We start from the raw sequence: 11,113 nt of genomic DNA, 5'->3' as shown, positions 1-11,113 counted from the left end.
ATTTACAGTTAATGTGAAAAATGTTTATTTGTGAAATACATCACGTATTGTTTCAAGCTACAAAAAACTCGCTCCCACAAAGGAAGGACTTTTGACCTCAGCATGCAACCCCAGTTACAAATAACTTCCTATCTACCAGCGGGCCACGTTCCCCTGGCACTCAGTCACTCCGCAGCACGGCAGCCACCTTTGTTCTAAGGATGGCAGATTCTAGTTAGAAACGCTCTGTAGAAGAGTGATGTTGTCCCCTTTTAACGTGATCCGGCCTGCAGCACAGAGAAGGGAAAGAGGGGATTAGAGAGAGCCCAGAACCTGAGAATAATCTCGTGTTTTCAGAAAGTATTTCGTGTGGTTGAGCAGGGTTTTGCCCATCACACAGAGTCCTGTTCCTGCCAGCTGCCCCACACTCACAAGTCCCACTCCAACCACCGTCCCCGTTCCAGCAGCACGCTGGCCCTGCTGAAAACCCCAGCACTGGGCACACATCGTTGCTTCTGTCCACCAGCAGGTGGTAAAGAAACACTGCTGCTACCGTGGCTCCCTGCTTTGACTCAGAGATCACAGCAAGTATGAGAACCGCCCAGGGTCACCGGCTTTAGATGCAGCTGAAAGGAGCTGTGACCAGACTCCTCCAGCCAGTGCAGGCCACTTGTTATTACACGTTTGAAAGACCAGAACTGGTCTCAGGCAGGGACAGATTCTCCTTCATTCAGCAAAATCACCAGCTCAAAAATCATCAGGGACAGAGATGTAGCCAGTAATTGCTCACTGAACTTCAACATCAAGGCTCGTCACACGTTTGGTACCTCTCAGTGCTGCTATCTAGAAGGCTCACCCGGGCAGGTTTCAGACCGCGCATCACTCGGGTTGCACAGACACACGACACACCCAGCTGTTTCCTTGATTTTGTCTTGGAGTGAATCTCCTCTGCGTCATCCAACACCAAATTCATGTACTCGTCAAAGCCCTAGAAATCAGCAACGATGCCAATTAGTTCAGCAACAACACAAACCATCATCAGCTTTGCTGACCCAGGCTCGACAATGAAGACTAATTGTTAGAGAAGTATGATTTTTTTTTCCCTTGTGCTAGTTTTTCTTGACAAGAAAAAATAGGATTGTGAATGAGGGAAAACAAACTAACGACGTAACGCGGGGTCGTGCTGATACTCACAATGATGCAGCCTTCTATCCGCATGTTTACTTGCTTGTAAAGCCACACCTGGATCCTCGACCTCTGCAGAATGAAGGAGGAGAGTAAATTGGAACACAAACACTGCCAGCAGTTTTGTTCTCTCTCGCGTGTTCAGAAATACCCGCTAACCATAGCCGCTATAGCTCTCAAACACTCCAAGGAGCAACTCTCAGGGGCAGTTTCAATTAACAGTCTGACATTTTAGAGTGTTATATGATTGGGTGAATACTACACGTTTGCTGAAGAACACGTTTCCAGTCACAAGGGAACACCCCTGCACACCCGACTGCACGATCCCACTCCCGTTAACACAAGGGGGAAATGCCGGGCTGCGCAGCAGCTCCTTGTACCCACCAGCACACCGCACAGCTCTCCATTCCCCACAAACCTGCCCCTAGCAACGGGTGGGAGCCGAAAACTCAGTGAGGGGGATCCCCGGACCCTCCCCGCTCCCCCCACCCCCCCCAAATCCCCATCCCCATCCCCTCCCCGTCCTCTCCCCGCGGTACTCACCTTCTGCAGGTAGCGGAAGATGAGGTTCTGGGGCGCTGCGTTAAGGGCTCAGCACGGGGACAAGAGCTCCAGACCCGGGACAAGGCCTCAGGACAAGGCCTCAAACCGTGGAACGAGGCCCCAGGGCCCCGGGACAAGGCCTCAAGGCCCGGGCCGAGACCCCTGAGGCCCGGGCCGCCCCCCACCCGCTTCCCCGTCGCCCCCCCGCCGCAGGAAGGCTACGATGGGCTGCACCATCACCTTCTGCACCTTCTGGCCCTGCCCGCGGTACGCCATGGCTGCCGCCCCCTCGCTGCTCCCGTCGCCCCTGCTCTGCCGCCACCGGAAGCCGCTGAGGCCGGGCGGGAGTGCGCAAAGGACGCTGGGATGCTGGAGGACCGCGGGGGGCCGCTCTAGCAGGCCGGGAGGACCACGTCTCTATGGTCGCAGGCAGGTGTCCCTGCGCCAGGTTTATTGGCGAGCAGAGAGGCTGGGGGGGGAGGGGGGCAAGACAGCCTTAAATAAAATACAAATATAAAAAGTGTTATAAATGACTGAGTCCCAAATAGGATTACAATCAAAGTTTACAATTGATTAAACGAATAGAGGCAAGCAAACAGTGCTGGGTGCGCCGGGAGTCTCTGCTCCACCAGGACGCACACCTGTTATGTAAGGCGGCTGGTTTTTATGCTCCCAGGCTAATACATATTCAGTACTACTTCTAGAAGAGGCAGGGTTATTATAATTGGTTTCCGGAATCCAAAACCCTCCCAGGGGTGCTTGTGTATCAGTCTCTGGTGGTCTCTCGGGGGTTGCTCCGGCTGAAGGCTGGTTGTCTTCCTCCCAGGCTTTTGTCCTTCAATTGTCCTTCAGCTCCCCCTTCCTCCTTATTTGGTAGCCTCTGGGCCGGATTTCAGAAACTCTAGCAACATCCCCTGCAGTAGTCAGCAGTTTTCTCTAAAAACCCCTTTGTTCTCTTATCACCTAGAGCCGGGCCTCAATGTTAACCCTTCAAATCCCTTAGTGACATGAATTGCTGGACCATTCCTTACAAAAGGAAGGATAAAATATGTACAGGAGCAATGGCACACGTGAAAGCCCAGCGCCGCAGGCAGAGGCAGCGAAGGTTGACGGCAGACCAGTGCTTGGTTTGAACACGGAGAGGGAAAGCGAGGGGAAGGTGGCCGAAGCTGGCCGCAGTCTCTGAGCTCTCCTCCTCCTGAATTGTTTTCTCTCAAAGCCATTTCTGTCTGTGTGCGGGCACCCGGAGCCGGCAGAAGTCCCTGTGAAGTCCTTCAGCAGGACGGAGGGCTGCGTGGGCTCCAGTGAGAGAGGGAGTTAGGAGAATCTTATCAAGTAGAGATAGAGCGCTGACGGCATTAAACTAGGGTGCTACTTAGTGTCTTTGCTAACTATGGCGCATTGTGCAAATTAACTAAAGCAAGAAGCCTCAGGCCCCTTTCCAAGGTCAGTCTCCTAATAAGAGAGTGAGCCTATCTTAAGAAACTGGTAGAAACTGGTCCTGCAGATGGACAAGAGCCAAGGAACAACTGAGTCTGTGCAAAGACAAGAGGTCAACTAGCGGTGACGAGGAAGAGTCATCAATCTTCATCCCCATGACCGCCGACGACCACCACCAGAATACACTGCGCAAGCGCAGATGGGAGGAGTTTATGGAAATGACTCCTTGGAACTAATTTTAATACGAAGCGGGGACAGGTTATGAATATGTATAGGCGTATTGTGAAACTTCATGCATATGTAACTCTTTACTGCATATAACCAAGGCAAGTTGCCGCATCAGGCGCGCACAACTTTGGCGGGACTACCCCCTGTGCTGCCCAGCGCTGAATAAACATACCAACTTTACAATCTTACTGATTGTGGAGTCCGTTTTCCGCAAGTCACCAGCAGCAGTTTCTTCTGCAGAGGTTTTCCCAGAGCCACTTCAAAGCTTCCCTCGTGGAGCTGGGGCGTCGCAGGGGGTCGTCTAAGCACACACACACACAGGCGTTGTTGTCCAAACAGAAAGTATTTACAACAAATTCAACAAGCGGTTTTCCTCTGCCAGCAGCAAATGCCTGAGGGCCCCTACAGCTTCACAAATCATAGCATGAAGACCCTAAAGTTCCTCTAAAATTTAAGAAAATAATTCAAAATAGATCTGCTAGGGGAAAACGATCACTGGTGGCAGGGTACACAATACACCTGAGTCTCAGCTATCCTCCGCAGGGTCAGTGCCCACGCCCAAGTGCGATGCTGATGGCACCCGAACATTTGCTGTAGCAGGCAGCAGAGCCAGCAGCTCAGGGGAGCAATTTTAAAAACCAAGAGGCACTTAGAACAACCCTTAGTTGACCCAGTTACTGCAGAAGAGTCCCGACTACTCGCCCCGGAGTCCTACTGTCACCAGCAAAAAGCACCAACCAAAGCTTGGGGGAACTTTGGTACAGCACAAGAGAAGGGAGTGGGGGTAGCATAGTCGTATCGCAGAGCTGCTGCTTTTCACACCATTTTATCATCCCTGATAATTGAAAGTAAGGCTGGGTGGGCTGACACCCCCCCCCCCTCCTCGTGGCAGCATGTTTGGTCCACAACGCTAGAATAATTATTCTGCTCCCTCCCGCCCCTACAGCTTCATCGTCTGAAAAGATTACTGTCAAAACAATGGCATACACAAATAAAAGTCAAGAGTTGACATAGTAACTCCGGGATTTGGGTATCAACTGTCCGAGAAATCAGAACACCGAAGCTTCACAATGTGCCCAACATCGAGTTGTGCCAAGGGGGGAGGAAGGAAGAAGCTTTACGTTTAAGCCTTCAGAGCATTGCTCCATCAGTACGTCAATTCACAGCCACCACAGTGTGTCAATGCACATCTTTCTGTGCCAAAAGAAACAAGTGCTTTGTCCTCTTGATATCAAAGGTAGCCACCTATAGTTACAGAACAGATGCACAAGACCTTAACTCTGACCAGCAGGGAAACTTAGGACAACTGAGTGCAGATCCTGCCAATTTCTACCAGTTCAAACTGTGCTTTAAGTCTCATTGCAAAGCCTCAGTTAGAAAAAGGATCACCTCGGGGTATCCAACAAGAAGAAGAGTTTTAATTTATTTTTTTTTAAATATACTATAGGACTCTGCAGTTCAATCGTCAATCATCTTGGAAAGTTTGAGGAGGAGGTCATCCTCATCCTTCCCTGGGTCCAAGTCGAGTTCTGCTTCCAGTATGCTGTCTGAGATTTCCCAAAGTAGCATCTCAAAATCCTCGTCTACAGATAAGGGCGCGTTGCCTGTGGAACTCAGCTGGCGTGTCCTTGCTTCTTCTAGCTGGGAAGAAGCTGAAGTCGAGCTTGACAACTCCATCGGCTCCACAGATTCTGCCTGGCTTCCAAGATGTGCTTCAGGTCTTGGGAGAGCAAGGAAGAGAACAATCAGTTTATGCCATTTCTTAACGGGAGATCCCTTTTCTGCAAACCGGCTCTTAAAACTGTAGCCAACCCCTCCTGCACTTCAATCTTTCACAGGGATTGTTATTCAATTAACCCAGGGCTACGTTTAGAGCCCAATATATTAGCAGGTACATTTTTCAGTTTGGGGGTTTATCTGTGAAGCCAGAACACCTGGAGTCTAGCAAAGATGGTTCAATTTTTGTAGCAAGATGCACTTTGCCACCTTTATTAATTTTACTGTAAAAATGTTAAGAAGTCTCCATCTGCAAATATCTGTTTACTAAGTTAGTCATTTTTCCCATGGCACACTCAGCAGAGTTTGCTCCCCAGTACAGGAAGCTGATCTGCATCCATCACTTCCCTCTGCTCTCCCTGCAGTCTTGTCACCTTGTAGGTTTGTTCAGGTGGCATTCTTGAGGACCAAAAGGCAGAGGACACTACTCATCATTTATCACCTCACAAGGAAGTAGAAGAACTTCACCTCATCCTCATTTAGGTATTCAGACAGACCAAGAAGTCACTGGAAAGCTGTAGCGACTTGCAGCATTTAAAGAAAGTAAGTCTAATTAAGAATTCCTGCTAGCTGCTAGAAAGTGATTTCACGTGACTTATTCCTCTGATGGATTTGGGCTTTAATTATCTCAGAACCCTCATTTTTCCCCACATGTGACAGAACTTATGTTTCACTGGGGATATACACCGATTAAGAAAAAGAACTAGTTTTGGTCATCACCTGTTTTGGGGATTTTCTTCAAGTCTGGTGGCTGGGACATGCTCCAGCATGGCTGGAACAGCCTAGAAAGCAGCAAAACAGTATTTATGACCCATGGGTAAAAGATTCCTTAATAGCTTTTTCTTCCATGCTGCTTCTCCTCTGGCATTGCGGAGCCTTAGCCAAAATACAAAACCAAGGTGCTCCTGAAGAAAGTTACTATTCACTTGGAGGTTACTAATGATCTTGTGTCTTTTAAGAACACAGCATTAATAGACAAAATCCTCCACACCAGAGAAATCACAGAATCACAGAGTACTAAGTAAATAGTGCCATTAATCTAATAAATATGGAAGGGTACTACAAGAATTCTGTAGGCAGCTACTGGATTTAAAAGGAAACAGAAGGCCTGTAGAACGTTTGAGTTTTCCATCTTTTCTCCTAGAGGAGGGTATAAATTTTACAAGGGATCCATTTCTGCATTAGCCCCTGTACTTACCATAGCTGCTTTTTTGGCTGGAGGTCCCATTGTGTCAGCATCAAAGGCAGTCCGTGGTTTCACAGCTGCTACAGCAGAGGGAAAACTCCCGGGTGCCTTACATTTCAGTGCCTTCTTCTTGGGGGAAGCGACTTTCCCATCCCAAGGCTTCACAAACATGTTAAAGTTGGCTAGAGTAAAAGGAAGAGAGAACTGATACAGTCTTGCTCTGCCTCATGAAAAATCCGGGTTCTCTTACTCATTTCCACAGCCCTTCTACATAGTTAACTGTATTTGGCCAGCAGAATTACACTGCCATTGCCTGGATTCTCAGCAATATTTTCCACATAGTAAACTCTGTCTACCAACAATCCATACAAAGGAACAAAGAAAATGAATAGCTACAGTAAATAATAATCCAGGAAGGGAAACTCAGACACAGAGCGATCCTAAGTGCAAGCAATACTCTAAGACATTGTATGAAGTCTAGTAAGATTCACAAATAGAGAGGGGTTTCTTCATGAAAAGAATGCTGTAAAAGTGTTTTCATGCCAGAAATTAGGACAAACGCCTCTGTTGTTTGGATATCCTCTATTGACCTGGCACACTGGCATTACAGCATACCTGGCACACTCTTTGTATTGCTTGTAAAAAAAAAAAAAAAAAAAAAAAAAGTGTTTTAGTGAGGGCAGGCCAAAAACCTGCCTTGGCACTTCCACATCGCAGCAGTGCTTGCAGACCGTGCACCCTGGATGCCAGGCCAGGATCTAAATCCAATGGTGCTGTTGGTAACGTGAAGTTCAGGAAGCACTTCTGGGTTTTTCTGCTCTTCCATGTGAATTTTTGCCCTGTGGAGGTGGTGTATTGAACTCTTTTCTTACCAACAAATAGATTTAAAAGCAGTTACAGTTTAACATCTACATGCTTGGGTGTTATTAACACAGCATTGCATACTGAGCTGGTGCCTGGTAGGAGAAAACATAAATCTTACCTGGGAAACTCAGACACTCTCAACTACATACTGCTACGAAGAAACTCAGCTGTAAGAGTGCACTTAAATAACACATCACCAGAGCTACTGTGCTACTGACCATTGAAGGCACCTTTTTCCAACACTGTCTTATTGGAAGTTGATACAGACTGGCAGTATGCAGTTGGTTCCCATCTATAACGTGTGACTGTACAGTGCTGTATAAGAAATTTTTTTTCACAGGTTTGGAGAAAGTGAAGAAAAACACACACAACCATTGATACGTGGACCCTGAACCTGCCACAGGCTAATTAACAGTGATGCCCATTGGATATCTACTGGTACACTGCTGCCTTCTGACTGCTCCAGCAGAAGTCCAATTTTAATTAACCAGCAGGTCCCTCTGAGTGGCTTTGCTAAAGCTCCTGCAGTAGGAAGTATCCTAGGAGAGCCAAGTTACTAAATTGATGTGTGGTTTTCCCTTAGTCCCCTCACCCCTGACTTTCTAGCTCCTGACAACACTGCCAACGTGTGCAGTGCTAGGTGCCAGCTGCCATGGTTTATATATATTGTAAAATTAGTGATTTGGGCCTTGTGAGCACTGAGAACAGGTTAGCAATTGCTTGAGAGCTTTACTTTCTCGTTCTGCTAATGCACATTAAATTCTTCAGGAACTGCAGCACAAGAACCGTCTTCCACAGGATCTCTGGAAGCAGGAAATAGCTGCTCTGTGGACCTCTCTCTTCCTTTTATATGTTAAGGGCTCTTTAGAACAGCAGAAGATGGAGCAGCTCTTCCTGGGAGGGAGACCGTGGCTATTCGCAGCTCGTTCCAGTGTTCCCAGCTGTCTCATGGTTGTGACATTCATGGCTGGCGGAGACTGCTCAGTCGAGTCATTGGTCACCTCCTGGCTTTGCAGAACACAGACTTTCAGAGTAAAGGTGTCGCTGTCGCTCTGGGACTGGGAGATGGGCGAAACAGCTTAGGCTTGAAACTGATTCTCTGCAGAGTGGCGTGCTCAGATGTGAGCACATCGTCTTGGCCACCTTATTAGATCCCTGCTTGAGAGGTTGCTTTGAAGAATTGCTTCCTCTTCCTATGGATGTGTCAAGCTAAAGAGAAATCTGTGCTGAAGCACTGTCTGATCAGATGAGTGCCTCAGTTCAGGATTGTTCTTTGACAGCTACAGAAACACCAGGACAATCTGCGCTTTCAGGAGCAGATTGATTTGATCTTGAGATTGTCATAATCCAGGTCCCTGAAGTGGCACGTCTTCAAATAGAGTTGCTTGGGCCAGCAAGGAGCAGCTGTACCTTGCGGCTGTGGTAACTCGTGGCTCTGAGTCTCAGAGATCACGGTGAAAGGTGACCCCCAACTCGCTGGTGGAGGAGGCTGAGGCAGCATTCAGCTTTAACCTTTGCCTTCTTGGCTGGCATCTTTGCTCTCCTGCTGTCAGTGGGTATCGAGTGTCCTTCCGTCCAGCCTCAGAATGCGCTCTCAGGGCAGATGTAGGAAGCATTTAACAGCTAGAATTCACTCATCTCTAAAGAGTACAAAACGTGTATTTTCTGCTTTTGCTTTGGAATTCTTAGCTTTAGGTTTTCCTACAGGTGATGAGGTTTCTCATGGCAGCAAGGATGAGCTGTGTTAGCAGGAGGCTGTTCTGTGCTTCCACCGTGGAAGATGAATGGTTTACCTATGCACCATTAAATATAATTTGACACCTAGCACACAACACTTTCAGCCTGTGGGGTGCTTTAACAAGCAGGGAAATCAGCGGAGACTGTTTTGCAGCCAGGGTGATGCTGGGTGATTAAAAAGCAGGGTCAGAACAAGGAGTTTATGGTGTTCTTTCTTGCTTGTCATCCGACTGTCCGCTTACACTGTTCTAAAAAAAAAAAAAACAAAACGGGGTAAGCATCTTTAATATCTTTATTATAAATGGAAGGCACAAAACAGGCCAGCAACAGAGACTGTCCAAGAGAACTACTTTGTGCTTTATAAAGAAACAAGAAATTACCCTTAGGTAGGTGTGATAATCCTTCTCTAATGCATTTTTTGGAGTGCAAAAATATTTTGTTCCCTTCTTGCTCTTCTCTCCAGGACAAAGGCAGAATAGCCAACTGGAAAGTTAGACCAGGGAGGTCAGTTTGTTCCATACTGAGGAAGACAAGCCTGTAAAACAAACTAGACAGATTTTCTTTGTACTATTTATCTTCCTTCAGCAAAGGCAAAGTTTATGACACTTGTTGGCATGTATTTCCAGACCCCCAGTACCGTGACTGTAGTGCATCTGTAACTCTTTTGTACAAAAAGAGTTCAAAATCTCGTAATGCAGAAACTTTACTAGCACCCTGGAGAAAAAAGAAATCTAAAAATCTTGCCAACTTCTATTACAGACCTGCTGAGCGCCCCAGAGTTACTCATTTTTATTGAGGCTTTCAGGGGCTAGTTCAGTTGGTTTCTGTTCAGCACTTGGATTGCCATGTTCGCAGATGTCAGTTTTAAAAAAAAAAGCTTTTGAGATCTTTTTTCAAATGAGACTGCTTTTATGGCATTTAGGGCTGTGAGGTATCCTTGGTTTTTGCTTTCTTCCCATTCCTTAGACCAGATCCATTCATATCCTGAACAGAGTTCTGGGTCTGTTCAGGAAAATGGAAGGCAACAAGCAAAATGATGAGCTCCTTGGGCATTCGAAGGAGCTAAATCTGGAAAATATTTCAAGTCCAACTTCCATGCTAAGGAGCACCAGTAATTTTTAGAAGTAGATGCAGAGGAACCTGCATGGCACTAAGTGTGTTTCTGAAGGTGCTACAGGTCAGAAGTGATGATTCCTATCAATACTAAAGAAGAGAAGGAAACCTTGCACTTAACTACTGTTTTTATTCAAAACCAATAACTAATATGAGAACCCAACTTTTCCTCTTTTTATTTTAGATTTGGGAAAATTCCCTGCCAAAAAAATATTTCCTGGAAAATTCAGTAGTGTTTGTGTGAGTAAAAGGTTCCAACCTTTTATGATTAATTTGTAAGAGCTATTTCATCCACTTTTGCCCAGAAGAGTCAGAAATAATTTGCACAGTAATGTGCAGCATTTAAATGAAAGGATTCAGAATCACTCTAATTTGAACTTTATCTGGTCTGGTTGCAGGTTTTATGACATTTAGTGTCCTAAAAAAAAATAATCAAAATATCAGACTTCACATCAGAAAAAAAAAGCTGCTTGTGGCTAAATAAAATCTGTTGCAGCTCTGGTCATTGAAAAATCATTGGCTGTTAAATTGGACCTAAGTCATCTTTTCTAACCTTTCATGATCTTGCAGCAATGGATGATGGATATATGGATTAGGGAACAGCACGTGATGGCAAACCTGTGGTATTTGCTACAGCACAGAAAGAAAACAAATTGCTTCCAAAACATCAAACTAATTCAAAATTCTTGGTATCATGCAGCCATGCCTCTGGCAAAGTGAGAGTTCCCCTGCCTCTCAAACCTTGCTGTATCCTTGATCTGCTGTCTTCCTGCTGTTAATTGATTGCAACTCCACGTGTCTGATCAGGGCTATGAGTTGTTCTCGATATGGATATCATACAACATATCCTGTGCACGCTTGTGTGTCTAGATATGTTGATCCTGTATGCATGTACATATGTATGCATATTTGTGTGCTGGCCCCCAGATCACTCATGTTATAAAGCATTGGCCTCGAAGGCATACTCATCAAAATATTTTGTAGATCCTCCATTTTGTTCTAGTTCCCTCAAAATGAGAGAGTTTTTATGCGCTCTCTGTGTCAAAAAGGCAAAAACTGATT

At 46.2% G+C, this 11,113-nt stretch overlaps 2 protein-coding genes across 5 annotated transcripts; both read right to left on the bottom strand.

Moving 5' to 3' along the window:
* Position 1: 1 nt before the first annotated feature.
* LOC121056876 (small nuclear ribonucleoprotein E-like) lies at positions 2 to 2,222 on the bottom strand. 4 transcript variants are annotated; one of them, XM_040530344.1, is made up of 5 exons: positions 1,930 to 2,222; positions 1,708 to 1,734; positions 1,174 to 1,236; positions 798 to 967; positions 2 to 375 (listed from the first exon to the last, which is right to left on the bottom strand). In XM_040530344.1, the coding sequence occupies exons 1-5, from the start codon at positions 1,981 to 1,983 to the stop codon at positions 372 to 374; spliced, it is 318 nt and encodes a 105-aa protein (XP_040386278.1). In that variant the 5' UTR covers positions 1,984 to 2,222; the 3' UTR covers positions 2 to 371. The 4 variants fall into 4 exon arrangements, with proteins under 4 accessions (XP_040386278.1, XP_040386277.1, XP_040386280.1 ...); XM_040530343.1 differs by having other exon boundaries at positions 2 to 266; positions 807 to 967; XM_040530346.1 differs by having other exon boundaries at positions 2 to 266; positions 836 to 967; positions 1,930 to 2,221.
* A 1,378-nt stretch (positions 2,223 to 3,600) lies between these two features.
* Positions 3,601 to 6,742, bottom strand: LOC121056875 (zinc finger CCCH domain-containing protein 11A-like). The gene is made up of 3 exons (XM_040530342.1): positions 6,350 to 6,742; positions 5,872 to 5,933; positions 3,601 to 5,095 (listed from the first exon to the last, which is right to left on the bottom strand). The coding sequence occupies exons 1-3, from the start codon at positions 6,506 to 6,508 to the stop codon at positions 4,834 to 4,836; spliced, it is 483 nt and encodes a 160-aa protein (XP_040386276.1). The 5' UTR covers positions 6,509 to 6,742; the 3' UTR covers positions 3,601 to 4,833.
* Positions 6,743 to 11,113: the final 4,371 nt, after the last annotated feature.

This window comes from Cygnus olor, chromosome 18, assembly GCF_009769625.2.
Source record: "Cygnus olor isolate bCygOlo1 chromosome 18, bCygOlo1.pri.v2, whole genome shotgun sequence".
In the NCBI taxonomy this organism is placed as follows: domain Eukaryota; kingdom Metazoa; phylum Chordata; class Aves; order Anseriformes; family Anatidae; genus Cygnus; species Cygnus olor.
This window is presented reverse-complemented; position numbering and strand designations above follow the sequence as displayed.